We start from the raw sequence: 18,273 nt of genomic DNA, 5'->3' as shown, positions 1-18,273 counted from the left end.
AAAAGAGGAAGAAAGGTAAAATATGTTATAGCTTAGTTTAATCAAGTGATTGATGATCCATATCTGGAAAGACAGCAAAAATCAGGCAGCTGTGTGGTGGAGAGTTGACTAACTGGAGTGTTAGCTTGGACTGACACTTGGTTGATAGCTTCATGGTTAGATGCCTACAAGCTACAGCAGTTTTTTTTTAGCTCAACATCTTCAATATAATATTGGATCACTGTAAACAAAATGTTACTATTTCTCTCCAGTCAGCTGGTTAGTCAGTTAGTTACTGAATCCTCCCATTCAGGTCTACTTATGTGGGCTGCTGAACATTAAATGCAAAAACTAATTCTCTTCAGATGAAACATCTATATTATTTTCAATTTAAGACATTGTTTCCCTTAAACGTGAGAAAATGTTTAAAAATGTAATTTTTAATTTGTGCCTTTGTATATTTTACTATGCTGGTAGACTCCTCCAGCCATTCAGAATGGATTAGGCTTTTCATGGTGATCTTTGATGTGGCATTGAAAATATCAGCTTCCTAACAGAAGGACATCACAGGTTAAATAATTTACTTCTTAAAATGAGTTATGCTTAAAGTTAAGTTTTCATACGTAACAAACAAACCAAAGTAGCTCACTATTAGGTTGTAGTAATATAGTGATATAGGTAGTGAAATATATGGAAATATAACTTTTGATTATATATAACTCACTGGATTATGTTTGGATTGGATCTTTTTGTTACAGTAAAGAGACAGATGAGGAGTGAGGAGCACATACTGTATATCATATATATTTAAAGTTTTATATATTAATTTATAACTGTGTCACTGTTCAATTTTTGCAAAACCTGAAATGAACAAGAGAGAGGAGGAGACAGAGACAAAGAGAGATGAGGGGAAGAGACAAATAAGTGTCAAGAGAAGAATTCAGGAGGCGGGCCTGAGGAGAGAGACAGACAGACTACAATATACTGTATCACTGTTGGCCTGTACAGACTGCTGCTCAAACTGTTTACTATGCTGCTTCATTTACACCCATGTATGTTCATGTCAAATTACACCAGATTGATGCATTTTTCTGTTGAAATTTTTAAAAAATTCTCCCGGGGGAGGATGCCCCAGGACCCCCCTACTATGGTTCTGTGACTTCCTCTGGGCTGAGCCCCGGATGTTCTGAAATCCTAACAACGCCCTTGGTGGAGGGAGAATCTATGCGACCGACATGATTCCCACCTTGCCAATTTCCAATAGAGTCATGTTCCAAAAAGACCTGACAGTCTCTTTAAATTCACCAAGTTACCAGTTCATTAAGTTTCAAGTGCTTCTGGAAGGTATTCCAAGCAGAAGGGGCAGCAACCATGAATGTTTTTTGAAAAGTATACTACAACTTTATCACAAGTGTATTCCAAGTATACTTCAGAGCAGCTTCCAATAACTGCTCTGAAGTATAATTATATAATATATATAATATATAATTATATAATAAATATATAATTACAGTATACTATTAGTACACACATGAAAGTCTAAATATACTTTCAACATATTTAGTTTAGTATCTTTTTAATTAACACTTGTTCACTTGGGCCCTTCTCTCTCTTCTCTCCTTTTTCATTCAGATTTCCTCCTCCTCTTTCTTCTGTGTTTGATTAGTGTCAGCTCTTTGCTCAATGACCTTATCTTTCTCCTGTAGCTCATCCTGACGCCCTGCTTCTCTCTTTTAGAAATCTACGTGGGATTTCTCCAGCTGCTCTGTGATTTCCTCTTGACTTTCTAGTTATTTCACTTTTAAAACTGTTGCTCTGCCTAAACCGCTGTCTCCTGAACTTTTGTTTTTCTGCTTTCTGCTCTTCTGCTTGTTTTGAGGTCTGTCTTTGTCTCTCTCCCTCCTACCTCCCTGGTTCCATCTGGTGGAGGTTCTGTGTTTTTACTTAAAGATTGCTTCCTTTCTCCTTCTCTCTGATCAGTATCATCCTCATGGTGCATCTTGGTCTCTGTGTGCAAATAGAAGCAGGAACAGTGTTAAAGTTGATGTTCAGATTTGCTGTGTTTATGCAATGTTGCCTTTTTATATAGAAATGTGTTATATGTGAAATTGGAAGATGACAACTGCAGGAACACAACAGAAATGTGATGGTGGATGGAATGAATGAATGAATGAATGAATGAATGGATGAATTATATTGTAAAGTGTTACCCATTCATTCTTTTTTTTTTTTTTACAAAGGAAACACTTTTTCTGACCAACTGGCTGATTGCATGAGCATAAAATTCAACATGGAATACTATAAAAAATGTTCTACTTACTATAAAATACCTTATAAAATACAAACATTTTAAAAATCCCATATTCTACACTTTCCAGTGTTTTATTTTCTGTCTTGAGGTCCCATCAAAAACCATTTGTGTGGTGTCATGTACAAAAAGACTCTCAATCCATTTCTCCACATTCATTTTCCAGCATCTCTCTGAGCCTTACCAAGAACAGCTGTTTCTGTTGCCGTGTCTTTAAGGCTCATTAATATTAAAGACCCACTGTTCCGATTGGCTAACCGTTTCAAGAGTGAAACGTGAGACACCATGAGACACCGAAAACTCTCCGGTAATAAACAATGACAACCGCTTTGAAAAAAACACTTTGTTGGTCTATTATTATTATTTCTTACAAAAATAATAACGAGCGAACCTTTGTGACGCCACAAAGTTACAGAAGTCCAAACGGCTCGTTTAGAGGCTCACTTTTCTAATATGGATTGTGTGGATTTAGTTGGCGACCGTGTGTTTTGATACTTTCACGATGTTTAGATAGACCATCCAACTCCTTTATAATCACAGAGGCAAGGGAAATCCAGTTTTACATAAATTAATAAAATACTAATTTAATAAAATTAAATGTATCACTATAACCATGAAACAGTTGTGATAGTAACTTGACATTAAAAAAGGACAAGAAAAAAAATTGACTTACTAATTTTGCCTTGTCTCCATTTCCACCGAACAAAGACTGCAAAAATACACACAAACAAGGCAACAGCTGAGCCAATGGTGATATAAACAGCAGAACAACTACACGAGACCATGAAGAAATCATCTGAAATGAGAAAACACAGAACAGCATGGAATTTTTAAAGAACTAGATCTCAGCTGTTTAAAGCTAATGAAGTGTCCAACATCATAAATTCTGAAAACATGTTTACCTGGAATGTGAATGTGTGTCTCCCTGCTTTGGTTGATGTTCTGCTGTTGAACTCTACAGGTGAACCTGTTGGTGTGGGTCTTCTCCACAGTCACTCTGCTGCTGACAGTATAGAGGCCATGAGGACCTCTGACTGTCTCTGTAGGTCCAGCAGAGAGGATGTTTCCCTCACCGTCCAGCCAAAACACCTCAGGCACTGGGTACCAGCCTTTAGATTCACACCCTAAAACCACTTCACTGCTGTTTTTGGTAATCCCAATGACAGGAGAGGAGACAGCACCTAATGATGAGTAAGAGGAGACGTTTAAAACAATGGTCAAATCTGTAAAGTTGAAAGAACCATCTGATAATGCGACTATGATGCACACTTGCAGATACTCATTAAATCTGGTAAAGCATATAGCAAACAATGCATACTTGCAAACTCTGCATTATGTTCTTGCATTGGACTGTAAACTAGAAGTGTCAGCCATCTGATTTGCCTGTTGTTGAGATCTATAGTGAGTTTAAAAATTATTGAGTAATGTTGGGAACTAGAGATAATCCTGAGCGTAGGTACAGGGTAGTGTAGACAACTTTAGCTGCATTTGATAACCCTAGTCACAAAGCTGTACTCACACACTCAATCCTGTAACATTTAGATTCGGTAACTAGTGAAAGGTGCTGCCTGTCTGATGATTCAGCAGATTTATTACAGGGTAGCCGGATGTCCTTTATAGTTGCCAGTTCTAGGTAAATATGGTTGCCCTGGATTGTGGCACAAGGGATTTTTACATTACATTTGACTGTAACCTACTCATTAGGAGTGTTAGCTTAGAAGCAGTAGGGCCGAGTCACTTACTATGAACGAAGCTACAGCTAGCTGGTGGTCGTCATATCCACAGATGATCGCTACATCCACTTGCATTATTCCCCGTTACTGATATTAACGACTTATTGCAAAGTTCCTTACACTCTCCTGTAGACTAACTTGGTGGAACGCCTCACTTTTTACTTTTAGACACATAACAGATTAAAAAACTCAAAATCAAAATATCACAAATTAACCATATCAAATTTTCACCATGTGAAGGGTTTTTGCAAGCCACCACACTTAAAATATATCGCTACAATGCAGAGGGCAGGACAGAACATGTATTATACTAGGGTGCGAAAGCCAAGAGGAGGTCCAGCTTGCCCTGGGTCTAGTCTTGTTTATCTAGATCCCTGCTTGTGACTGGAAGGTCCGGATGCAATACACCACCTGGGAAAATCCACGTAGATAAAGTTAAGCGTAATGCTGTTTCCTCCCTTAACAAGTACCGTCGAGCTGCCCTTGAAAAAGCATTTTACCCCCAACTGCCCCAGAGGAGAATAGAAATAGAAGACTGTGAATGTACCAGTCTGCTACCAGTGTGAATAGCTATCAATGTGAAGCAGGGCTATGACAAGCAAAACCCCTCCTCGGATGAGTAGTTGATGAAAGTAAAAAAAAAAAACATGCATTTCGAAAATATGCCCACTTACCAACAACAAGCTCAACAATAGATTCTCTACCCAATGAGGGAATGAAGCATCTGTATTTTCCCCCATCAGAGAGTTTCACTTTGGAGAGTTTCAGTGAAATGTCTCCATGATTCAGTTTGTCGATGAACAGTGACGTTCTTCCCTCGTAGGACAGGTGCTTTTTATCCACAAGTTCCCGACCGTCACGCCGCACATGGACAAATCTGGGGTTCAGGTCAGGTCTCGCCCATTCCAGTGTCATGGCCTTAGCATCCATAGCAGGTTCCAGGTGGCATGGCAAAACGATGTCATCACCAACTATTGCCACTATTGGCTGAGCTGTACCAATCACCTGGGGCTGACCTGGGAAGAAATAAGTCTGTTTTTAATACCTGCACTGAGAACTGACTAAACTCGTCCACAAAAAACTCTTAAAAGCATCGACTTCTTTTTCTACTTATTTTGAATAGAGATGAAATGTAAAGTGCTGGTCATGGCTGCCGCTGTACATCTATTTAAAACCAGAGAGGGGTTTTGCTGAGACGGAACGAACGCTAGGGGAGGTGGAACAAACAAATAATAAATGTGCAGTTGTCACAAAAGTTTTTACATTACAAACAAAAGGAACTTGTAAAAAGCAAAAGCAGAGAACTGAAAAGATAGTTTCTTTGGCCTAAATGTTGAATTTCCAAAGGACAATCAAGAGCGGGGAAAAACAGTCATGGACCAAGGAACATGCACAGCTGAGGTCTTTTTTAATCCTGCTCCAGCCCACTTCTGCAATATTTAATCATACTTCCTCTCCTGCACTAAACTGGCCTCAGACCCGCGCTCCCACCCGCACCCTAAAAGTTTTGTCCCACTCCCATCCCTGCCCACACTCTAAAAGCTTCTATTATGTTACATCAAAAGCCTGATCACAATATTTTACCTTTAAACACACACCAAAGTGTTACTGATGTTTTTGTGTGTAAGTTACCTCCACAAGAGTGTGTTAGAAGAAGGACAACAGTGTGATGGAAAGCCAAGGCACTGAAGACACTGAGCTGAGATTTAAGGGACAGTCCGTCCTTCAGGTGAAGCATCCTGGAGTTCTGAAAATTGAAATACACCAGTTGTAAAATGTGAATTTCCAGGAAGACCACAGAAAAAATGCAATGGTATTTATGCAAATGAAATCCAAAATATCCGATCAACCATTCAAAATGAAGTTGTTACTGATCAGGCTTAAAAAATGTATGTGGAAGTAAAACTACTCAAACTAAGCCAAAGGATGGTTAGAGGTTCAGACCTTAAAGGACTAGTTCACCACAAAATGAAAATGTACTCCTGTTATGTGCCAGACCAAAGAGACACTTGCAGTTCCCCATTTCTGGCTGTCTGATTGGTACGTTTGAATGGTCCAATCCGAACATTCCAACCCTGATGGGATAATTGGTGGTCCAATCCCAGGTTCCCTGCATGTATAAAAGGTCACCCACATCAGAAAGAAGCAGAACTCTCCTTCTCCCTTTGTTGTGTATAGACTGTATGTTAAAGGAATAGTTCACCCAAAAATAAAAATTCAGTCAGTATCTACTCACCCCCATGCCGTCTGAAACTCAGGTACAGTTTGTTATATAAAGCAGTCCCAGAGCTTCACAGCGGAACTGTGTAGCGGCCTTCTCCAACATTGATATGGGTGCTCACTTATTGAATTTGAGGATTAAATACAAAGTTATTGGTTTAAAACAGGATTTCACGCTTTTATTTTGAAGGCTAAATGCAAAAAAACGAAAGTCTTGCTTTCTGGTCATTCGAGCTAGTCTTACCTATCTACTTTTTGAGGCCAGATTTCAACTAAATAATGGCGTAAATGTCGGTCTTCTCAAGTCACTTTGGGACGTTTGGATTCAGGAGACTTGGAATATGCTTGAACTCTTAAGACAGGACCCCAGCAACTTCAGTTATTTTGGAGAAGGCTGCTACGCAGTTCTGCTGTGATGCTCAGGGACTGTTGTATGGACTCACAAACTTTACCCAAGTTTCAGCTGGCATGGGGGTGAGTAGATGATGACAGAATTAATTTTTCTGGGTGAACTATTCCTTTAACTTGTTGGCAGCTGTTACAGAGCAATCTTCTGAACTATTGTTTCAGTTGGGAAAAGGGACAAGTAAGACAGGGTACCCTGTACATTCTCATGTAGTAGTGCTGCTGTTAAACTGACTAGAGGTGAGTGCCACTCACTCTATTTGATCAAGCTGTTTTTGTTTAGTCACTATAGGTAGGATTTTAGTTTGCTTTTTTTTTCTTTTTTTTATCAGATAGCTCTACTTGTCAAGTCAGCCTGATTTTGTTTTGTTTCTTTCTTATGGCACCACCTATAGTCCTTTTATAGTCCCCTCCCTGTTTAACTTTTTCTTCAATGGTCATGTAAATGCTGTAAATAATCACTGTGTACATTTAGCACTTGTCATGGCACCATTGTAAATAAACACCACTAATTGAACTGTACCAGAATTGTCTTTGTCATGTCTGTTTCTCTCCACTGTTGGTTGTGTTACTTTTCCTACACCCCTCCTTTCTACTCACCCTCATGTCACTAGAACACTGGTGAAGTTTCTCAGAAAATCTAGAGAGAGAATGAGGTAAACACTGGTCCCTTGGACCCAAAGCGCAATTTTTAGCTTCAGAATACTTGCACTCTGCACAAGCTGTTTGGAGCCATGTTATGGTCATTTATTGGCTTTTTGGAACTTTAAAGAACCAGGACCTGGTTATATTGGTTGTTTTGGACAAGGCTGACATGGAGCAGCGCTTGTTAACTTGCTGTGTGTTATATTGACATACAAACATTACTGGTGTTTTGGGTTAGGGTTAGTAGAGTGAGGGAGAGTAGATGGCACAATTTTAATTTTAGGGTGAACTATTCCTTTAATCTCATCTACTGTACATCCACCATGTTGACTAATGCAACAGGGGACAATACTGAACAACCCTCCCCTGCAGGTGGTTCTCATTTTCATATCCATGTTAGTGTACATTGACAAATTAGTTTTGAATTATGGAGTGTGAAAACTAAAACGTGACTTAGGTGACCTATTTCAAACCTTACACATTTACAAGATTGAATAATAATAATAATAATTAATAATGTTTCCTCTACTGTATACATATAGGTTATGTATGCCCTTCACTGTGAATGATAATTTTAGAATTAGTTTCACTTTCATTTGTTGCCAATAATTAGTTGTGAATTTAAAAAATGTTTTGAAGCTGACAGGTTTGTTTAAGATGTTACACTAAATATATCTACTGTTTCTAAGTTACGATGCAAGTCCCCTCTCTCCTGTAAATTACCCATAATAACCGAGAGTTTGGTGTGCAGGAAACAAAGGACTTCTTGTTCAAGTGTTCAAAATAACATTGGCTGTTTCCAAAAGACATTTAAGGGTTGCTGAAATTTTAAATGATTAATTTATTATTATATTTTATATACATTTTGCAAAAAATTTTGACAACAATAAGACACTCACTTAAGCTACACAAAACTGTTGAGAGATTTCCAGCTGTGATGGCAGACCTTTTATTCTATATAGGCAATGATGTATTCTTTTTAATTAAAACTTAGGCTTATCAGTGCTAGAATAGGCAACATTTAATTTAAAAAAAGAAAAGGTAACAATTAAAAAAAATATATATATATATATATACCTGTTGCATGTCACCTCACCCCAGAGAAAAACAGGTGGTACGACCAAAGTCCTCAAATAAAAAAAAAAAAAAACTGAACAAGGTTATCTGTACTGGGCGGAACTGTGTGTCTACTTTGTCTGTCTGCTTCAGCCTAATGCGACTGCGCATTAGATTTTAGTCTGTATCAATGCTGTCTATACTAAAACTTGCATTTCACCGATATAGATTTTTACAAGTCTAATATTGATTCCAATATTTTTGTATTGCTGCCAATAGCAGATATTTTGTACTGATATTCAGCATCTTTAAATTTTGACCATTTACCCAAAAAATACAAGTATTCGCTGTTTTCCCAAGTATTCAACCTGGAAAAGCCTCTGAAACAGCATTTAGACCATCATGGGACACTAAAACTCTCCATTGAAACCCAGACTGATGAAATGATGAAGAGGTTAGCAATGTTTAAAGAAAGGCCAGCTACCACACTGATTCAGTGATGGGAAAACTGTCACATTAAGGCCTTCAAATGAAGAATACATTTACAGAAAAAAATATTGAACAATTTAATTTAAAAAAACAACAAAAACAAATTTAATGTCAGGTTTTCCAGACTGTTTTTCTGTAGCTGCTGTTAGACTAACAATATTGTGAGTGTGCATGTCCTTTTGCTAAAGCCTGTTCTGCATAACTGAAGGCACCTTTTTCCTACTTTCAAGGTCTTTGTTTGTGAGCTAATTAATAAACAGCTGAACTTGAACTTTGGACACACACCAGTTGTAAAGTAACTGCCACTATTATAAAAAAAAAAACAACTACAGCAGCAATCAAATCTATAGCCCCTGAAATGTGAGTGATAAAAATATTTCTCTGTCGTCTTGGCAACCCAGGAAAAGGAAGTGTTGATGAGACAGGGGATAGGTCGGCTGATTTACCGCAGGGGGCAGAGTAGGACCTTTTATTCATGCTCAACAACTATGAGAGAGAGAGAGAGAGAGAGAGAGAGAGAGAGAATAACTGTCCCATAACCAAAAAGACACTGGTTTAATCTCCCAAACAATGGTCAATGGGCCTCATGCAGTAACCATCCACACACACACAAGTTTGATCTTAAAATGTTCATATGTGCTAGGAGAAAAACATTTTTTTTTTAAAAAAGCTATTTGAAAACACAATATACAGATGGCTGAATGAAATAAAGATTCTGTTGATGAATTGGTTTTATTTTCTTCAACTATTATTTTATCAATAATGCTCTTCTGCTAAAGCGACAGCTTCTTTCCAGCGTTTTCAGCTCCTCTTACCTCTACCTAGGTTTCAGTCTAACGTGACTTGGACAGAAAAACTGTGGCTCTTTGGCTCTGCCCACTAATGTTTAACTCAACTAGTGAGATTTGTTTGCCTCCAGAGCAGCTCTGCCTCTGAGAAATGTATGTCAAATTAAAATCTTAGCTGTTATTCAGTCTGATGCTCAGACAGTCAGCAGCAAGACAGCATGGAGGTTACAGCTCTCTGCCTCAGACTGTGTGAGTACTGAGTCTCTCTTTCTCATCATTTCTTTGTTTCACAAATCAGAAAACAATAAAAAAAAGGGGGCAGTTTGAAGGTGAAAGTAATCAAAGCAATGTGAGCAATCAAAATGAGGCTTATCAGCAGTTATAAATACGGGTACTGATAGCAACAAGATAATGTTTAACAGATCCTACACAAATCTCTTGCTTGATTACTGAATTGAAAGTGTAGTGTCAGGTGTCTGGCTCCATCTCTGTGTCCGATAGTAACTACTGCATGGAATTTAAGAAATTCCTGGTACAAGTGAATATGTCAAATTATATTAATTGTGTTTAGATTCACACTTTAGAACTCAGCACATCCATTGTGTCTTTAACCCTCATCAAGACTTTCTGCCAAAAAGCGTTGGTTTTTCTGTACCAGTAAAGACATTTTTTCGAACATCCATCAGCCTCCAGGAGAAGCTGCATTTAATTTAATTCCTGACATTTACATCTCAGTCTCAAACGTCATCTCAAACGTGTCAACATCGTTGAAAAAAACAATTTCACTCAAACAGGATTTTGGCATGAACACAGACTGATAATCTATGATTTATCCTGATCAATTATTAGCATTTTAAACAAAAGTAAGTTAAAAAGTTAAAAAATAATTTGCGTATTGCAGCAATAAGATCCCATAATTTTGTCTATCATCTTCTTTTGTATTTCCAACGCTTCACAAAGAGACTGCTTCCCCCCCATCGCTCCCCTCATCTCCTCCTCCTGATACGGACTGTCTTCACCATTTTTTTGGTGGGTCTGGTGCTGATGGTGGGACTACTGCACCATGGGAAACACAGAGGTACAGAAAAATAACTACACACTAATAAGTAACTGCCATAATAAAGTATTCAATACTGATGGATCATATATTGCCACAGACAGTAGAACTGATGCCAAGTAGCTTTGAAGCTGTTCTGGTGGCTCCTGGTGGACCAACACCCTGTTAACACTCTTTATGTTGGTGTTTCCTTTAATTTGGCAGGCATCTCTTCCGCCCCTCCTCTCCTCTCCTCTCCTCTCCATCCTGTGTTGCTATCCACTGTCTTTATTGTTTTTCTTGGTGGGGTGGGTTGGCCACTCTTCTGGAAGAGGAGATACAGAGGTACAGAGTGCTGTAATTCCCGAGATTCAAGTTTTTTTTGTTTTTTTTTGTCTCCATCTTTGGAGCTAAGTGTTCATTGCTGTGGTGTTTCTGCACTGCACTTCTCAGTGATCACATGTCAATCGAATCTGTCTTTTTCCTTGGAAAAATAGTTTCACAAAAACAATATTTGTTTGTTAATTTCTCTGCTGTTGTTGTTGTTGTTGTTGAAATACAGGCTGCCAGTAGTGATGTAGCTCATCCACACAGTACAATGTGTGTTGTCACAAAACACGGGCAAGAGACACACAAGAATTTACACCACTTATATGCTATATTTGCTGCATTGTTTTGAAATATAATTCCTCTTCTTCTGTTTTTTCTACTGATCGGTCTGCTTTTCCTCAGAGACACCAACGCCAGGATCAGACTCAGGTGAGGAGTATCGAACAGGTGAGGAACACAGAACATGTATTTGTATATTGGTATATTGTTGTTATTTTACAATTTATCTTAGCCTACCTTCCTACCTGAAAAACATGTTAACAAGCCAGTTAGTGTAGTATTGAGTCTTAAAATGTTTCTTAATGGGCATAAAGTAATCTTTGATATTTGACTGTATGTTTTTAACTGAAACATGGCTCAATACTGATGGATCAGCTGCCCTTATTGAAGCCTCACCGCCTAATTTTAGTTTCTCACACTCCTTTTGAAGAGGTAAGAGAGGTGGGGGCACAGCAGCCATTTTCTCAGACACGCTTGGTTTTATAGATATTACATTTGAGGAATACACATCTTTTGAATATCATTCTTTAATTTTTAACAGTCTGCACCCTACACTGTGTACATGCGTGACAGTTTATAGGCCACCCAAACAATGCTCTTCTTTTATTACTGATTTCTCAGAAATACTATCAATTATCCACACTAACTATGATAGAATTATTATTTTAGGTGATTTTAATTTACACGTGGACAATCAAACTCTCTAGCCATGGAGGCTGAGATAATTCAATTTGTTTCCAAAGCAGAACCAGGAGTGTCCAGCTCCTTCGTGAGGCCGATTCCCTCAGCAGGAACCGACCCGCTTTTAACAGTCCAGGGGCCTCATGTATAAAAGACTGCGTAGATTTCATACTGAAAGATGGCGTACTCACAAAACTTGCAAAGTACGTACACACAGAAATTTTCAGATGTATAAAACCCTGCGCATGCATGGTCTAAAGTTTGCGGGACGGCCCGCACATTCTCACGTTCATTTTTATAGGCTACATCTCGACATGTGCGTGAAAACCAGCGTTTTGTACGTGCGCAACGTTTATACATGAGGCCCTAGAACTGCATCTATTCTACTATCGCAGGTGAGACTGAGGGTAATACTGACCTTTTAAACAGCGTCTCTTTTCACTTTCCACTTTTCAATTTTATTATACAAGAATATGTTGGTCGCAGGCCTGATTCTTGTGCCTCTCCAAATGAGGAGGCCAATTGCTGTCCTTCAAAAATGCTAGAAATTCCAGCTATAGTCCATAAAACTAAACTGAAAATATAGTTATATTTTACAGTATTTATGGTTTATTTACTTATTTTAAAAGTAAATATTTACTTTCAAAAACAACTAAGACTAGGGAAAAATATAAAATAGGCTATCTCATAATGTGATAACTGGAAAACGATATGCGGTGACGGTAAAGGAATGCTGGGAATGAGTAAAAACTCCAATCGTGCAGAAATTGTCCTTTCAATATTTTTACCATGGATATTTTTTGCAGTGCTTGCTAATTTGACTGTTACTGTGTGTGTATCCTGTGTGTGTTACAGGTCACTGAAGAAAGAGAGACCTGACTGAAGGAGGGAGGAGGGACCTGGTTTAAAGAATGTGTGTCATGTGTGCAAGAGTGGAAATAACAAGTCATAGTCAGTGTTGTTACAGAAATTAAGTGCCTTTTTGTATACTTTTTGGGGGGTTTTTTAAGTCAGTAATACCTTTACTTGAGTATGTTTTGACTGATATATTTTATTTTGCTGCATTTCACACATGGAGGTAACGCTAAATGAAACAACTGTAACATTAAATGCTCAAAAAAAGTACCTTCATCAACATTAGCCAAAAAGCCGCCCATCTACAATATTTTTGATTTGAGTTAGCCCAGTTGTTGTCCAGCGAGTTAGCGCTGCCATTTAGCACCAATGTTCAACAATCATACGGGGAGAAATCCATCGTAGAAGAGGCAAAGATACCAATTTCTCCACTAACAGTAGCCTCAATAGACCAGAATGCAATGCAACAGCAAGACATGTTGTGTTTTGAGTAAGTGGGGCTGCTGCAATCAGAGACACGGCCCACTGTTCACAACTACTTGGCAAGCTATATCTCTATGCACATACACCCACCTTTGATTGAAAGCAACAAGTTCACTCAATTTTTCTGGGGTTTGTTGAATGGCATTGTGGGAAATGTAGTGTAGGGTTAGGGTCAGAGTTAGTGTGTAGTCCAGGCAGGTTGAGGGAAACTGGATACAACAAAAAACGTCAATTACAACACTTCATCACCAAATAACTCCTGGAATGCACTGAACTTGACAGATTGATAATATGTGACAGTGTAAGTGTATAAAAAATTAAAAGGTCAAAAATAATAAGCTCAAGATTCAATTATAAGGTCAAGCTTCACATATCAACATAATATAACAATATATTTTCTGTTTGTCCCCTAATAAAAAAAACCAACAACTAATGATTCATGTTTCCAAATCTCATTATTTTAAGAGCATTAGTTGGAGTGTTGTGTATTTTCATTATAAAATACAGTAAATGTTGTGTACATTGCAGTGCACATTGTGTACATTCCTAGTTAATGACAGTGTATCTCAATGAACAGGAATTGATCTGATTTGACTGGACTGTTTGAAGCATTTCAAAATGGACTTAATATACTTTAGCCTATAGAAATGAGCTGATGAAGATCTGACTGATCCAAATCTGATCTATTAAACGTAAAATGCAGTTAGTGTGCAGTTCTTCCTCCTCTCATTAGGGTTTGACTCGGCCCAGCACCTACTTAAACTGGATGTGCGTGTCACACACCTCTCTTAATATACTTTATGGCATTTTTTTTTATTTCCTATGATAATATTTCTAAAGTGACTCATAGTTTTGCTGTGATAATGTCCTTCTAATATTTATTAGGAATACTTTATTTTTCGTAAGGGTTGGGTAGCACATTTTTCTGAAATTTGTCATGAGCACCCAGACAAACATTTTGCTAAGACACATATCTGCTTTCATTTTGAGCTTTTGATTTTTTGAACCTTTCAAACAGGGGTAAACATGCAAATCAAAACAAACATTGATCATGAATAAGGAAATGTCCCCATGTCCAGCTTATATCCAGGAACATTCATAGCTCGATGCTGCCACCCAAAGGTCTAGCATTATCAGTGGAAATTTATAGAAATGTCTTGTATAAAATCACTTTTTTATTATAGTTTAGCTAGTTGTGGTACAGGATCATTTTCAGAGAAATGTGCCATCAAATTCTTTTTTTATTATCTCATATCTTTAAGCTTCAAGGTGCCAAAACAGGCCTGACAGGACTGATTTTTCCATCACTATTATGTATATACTGATTGTAATTATGTATATTGTTAGTAATTGCTCTGCACAAATTTATCCGTTCTAAGTCATTTAATCTTATATTCACTTTAAAAATACATATTTTTAATACATGTGAAAATTTATCTTAATGGGGTGAGATAATTCCTCGTTTCCACTGCAGTCCCGCTTTTCTCAAAAATAATTGTCTGTAATTGTATCTTGAAAAAAGACAAGACAAACAGTATCAAGTAAAATTATGCTTGATTCAAGAAAATTCTTTAAACAGTTTGACTTGCACTGGTGAAATCATCTCATCCCATTAGAAGATTTGTCTTCACTCATTGTAATAAAAACAAGATTTTAAACTAAATAGATTTCTTATTTACAAGTTAACATCAGTTTTCTTGCAGTGCAGTTATAATTACTTAATTATTATCAACAGCAATAATGCAACAGGTAGGCTATTTTGAAGGTGAAATTGTGCTGAACTGTAACATATTTTGACGCTAAAATTAACAACAAACATCAATTGAATGTCACAGCAGTGTTTCAATAACATCAAGTGAAACTGTGCGAACTGTGAGTGAGTTAATGCCTCCAACCGCCACTGGAGGGCAGACAGGCTAACTTAGTGAGTTCATGCCTCTACCGGCCACTAGAGGGCAGACAGGATAACAGTGACTGAGTTAATGCCTCCATGTGGCCATAGAGGGCAGACACGCCAATTTTGAGTGAGTTAATGCCTCTACCGGCCACTAGAGGGCAGACAGGCAAACAGTGAGAGAGTTAATACCTCTACCGGCCACTAGGGGGCATACAGGATAACAGTGAGACAGTTAATACCTCTACCGACCACTAGGGGACAGACAGGATAACAGTAAGTGAGTTAATGCACACTTAATGAAGATGTGTTGTTTCCTGACACAATCAATCTCGTCGTCAGACGAATAGACGATAACACATTTTGTGTCAATTTCTGCAAATAATGTGTTGCATGCTGCATCCTCTTCAACACCCAAACGTGTTACATTACTGGCCAATCACATTGCGTATCCGCCGTCGGTTGGTGTATCTCTGCCGCCTCGCTCAGAGACCATCTTTTTTTGGACTACCGGACGACGCGAGTGACTAAGGACAAGAGCAGCAAAGCTGAAGGACAGGTAAAATTGATGTTACTGTATATTTAATGTGATTCATTCACAGCTGTGTGATGTTAGGAACTAAGGCAAATGTAGAATCAACCAAAATTTCGACTTGGCCTGACTAATGTTTGCTAGTTTGCCTCAAGGTTTGATGGCTGTAGTGACGCTATCTGACAGGTGAAACGTTAGCTAGCCCTGAAACGGTGACGTTACCTCGCTTGTCGTTTTCAATGGGCAGTCCCCCAAAAGGAAGATCAGACTTAATAATTGGGGAGCGGGGGTGTGTTAAGTTAGTTATTTTTTTGGCTAACATGGTAACTTAACGTAGCTGTTTAGCTAACGTTAGCCAAGTCAGGTTGGGCTGACAGAAAGCCATAACGATAACGTGACTTCATATTAATGCATTAGTTATGTTAGCTAGCTGGCTTAATAGCTGTGATAGCTAATGTTAGTGAAGATAAAAGATGTTATGTCTGTAACAACTAGCTTAGCCTATGACAAAGTCAACATGAAAAATGAAATCATATTGAGATTATTAGTTTGACTTTAGGGCTTTCTGCCAGAAAGGGTTAGGGTTAGGGTGGGGGAGTGGGGCTTGAAAATGGTCAATAATCTAACATGCAAGTAGTAATTTTATATCTAAGTAACACATGTACTTGTGATTGCTGTTTCCTATATCAGCTAGATATAGAGTTTGGAAGACTGTTCGATGGGAAGGCAGAGATGTTCATCCGGAGGTGGGAGTTGTCCATTATCCCAAAACTGAAGCAGATTGCCATTTTGGAGAAGGGTGTTGTGTCCTCCTTGTTGGATCAGACTGGAAACCAGAATGATGGTAAATAGTTTTCATTTTATGATTCCTTTGCTACCTTAGTTTTTGTGCAAAATTGTGTGCCTGATTACCACATAATAGGGTACTTTATTAATTAAAATATCCACATTTAGTGCCACTAAATGTAGTAATTTTACATTTACAAAACCATTTGCTTGTGCTCTTTTCAAATAGATGAGCTGTGCCACAGTATGCTGCAGGTCCAAACACACCTGCTTCCACCAACGGCTTCAGGAAGGGGTGCAGCAGCCTCAACATGATGCAGCGTGAAGTCAGCTATGTCATACCTACTGGACTTTGTACCGGTATGTTGTTGATGTTGTCCTCTCCTCTCCTTGTCTCATCCTCTCCTGTCCTTGTCTCCTCCTCTCTTCTCTCCTCTCCTCTCTTCTCTCCTCTCTCCCCTCTCCTGTCCTTGTCTCATCCTCTCCTGTCCTTGTCTCCTCCTCTCCTCTCTCCTCTCTTCTCTCCCCTCTTCTCTCCTCCCCTCCCCTCCCCTCTCCTCTCCCCTCTCCTTTCTTCTCTCCTCTCCTGTCCTTGTCTCAACCTCTCCTCTCCTCTCTCCTCTCTTCTCTCCCCTCTTCTCTCCTCCCCTCCCCTCTCCTCTCCCCTCTCTTCTCTCCTCTCCTGTCCTTGTCTCCTCCTCTCCTCTCCCCTCTCTTCTCTCCCCTCTTCTCTCCTCCCCACCCCTCTCCTCTCTCCTCTCTTCTTTTCTCTTCTCTCCTCCTCTCCTGTCCTTGTCTCATCCTCTCCTCTCCCCTCTCTCCTCTCTTCTCTCCTCTCTCCTCTCTCCTCTCTCTCCTCTCCTGTCCTTGTCTCATCCTCTCCTGTCCTTGTCTCCTCCTCCCCTCTCTCCTCTCTTCTCCCTTCTTCTCTCCTCCCCTTCCCTCTCCTCTCCCCTATCTTCTCTTCTCTCCTCTCTTCTTCTCTCCTCCTCTCTTCTCTCCTCTCCTTTCTCCTCTCCTGTCCTTGTCTCCTCCTCTCTTCTCTCCTCTCCTGTCCTTGTCTCCTCCTCTCCTCTCCCCTCTCTTCTCTCCTCTCCTGTCTTCTCAATATTTGGAATGTTTTGGGGTTGAAACCAGTGTTAAAGAAGTTTGTTGTGTGTGTGTTTTTCTTTTCTCAAGCATGGGACCAGCATCCCCTCCCTTTGTAACAGCGCTGAGGCATCCTTGAGGACCCATTATCAGACCCATCAGCCACAGCTAGTATGCATCGGCCATCTGACCAGCCAAGCACGCCAGTTCGTCATTGTTGCCAGAAGTGACAAGGTCGTCATTCCACTGCATGATGACAGCCTAACCTGTGCTTTGGATAAGATGTTCAAGTTTTACTGGGTATGCAATGTTGCTTATCCTACTCAGCTTGCCTCAGTTTTCATTTTTCTTGAATATATCTATGACTTGCCAGTGTCAAAGACTGCGAGACGATCCAAAGTGTTGGAGCTCATTGGCAAGCTTCAGGCTTTGGCCTAAATCAACTCAGCATGTATCGTTGCCCTATATGTAAACAGCCAGTTCCTGGTGAGATCAGGAAACTTCGCTGGCATCTCCGTGTAGTGCATTCTCTGACATCTGACTTTTGTACGGTTTGTGAATGTCAACTGTTTTGATGACCACTTTTATGCTTATGCAGTGGAAAGAGCTGATGAGGTCAAACTTGTACAGATTCCTGGTGATTTGTCTGATTTTAGACCACTTGACTTTAATACATGTTTTAAGG

At 39.1% G+C, this 18,273-nt stretch overlaps 1 protein-coding gene across 1 annotated transcript; it reads right to left on the bottom strand.

Moving 5' to 3' along the window:
* Positions 1 to 786: 786 nt before the first annotated feature.
* Positions 787 to 5,758, bottom strand: LOC139647831 (butyrophilin subfamily 3 member A2-like). The gene is given in 4 exon segments (XM_071523811.1): positions 787 to 812; positions 3,190 to 3,468; positions 4,695 to 5,036; positions 5,653 to 5,758. Coding segments are annotated over 4 exon segments (753 nt in total).
* Between the last annotated feature and the right edge of the window lie 12,515 nt (positions 5,759 to 18,273).

This window comes from Centroberyx affinis, unplaced genomic scaffold, assembly GCF_046629955.1.
Source record: "Centroberyx affinis isolate AG114_WGS23_722 - 3 ecotype Tasmania unplaced genomic scaffold, CSIRO-AGI_Caff_v1 ptg001123l_1, whole genome shotgun sequence".
In the NCBI taxonomy this organism is placed as follows: Eukaryota; Metazoa; Chordata; class Actinopteri; order Beryciformes; family Berycidae; genus Centroberyx; species Centroberyx affinis.
Note: the sequence above shows the minus strand (reverse complement) of the source record. Positions and strands in the feature narration are given on the sequence as shown.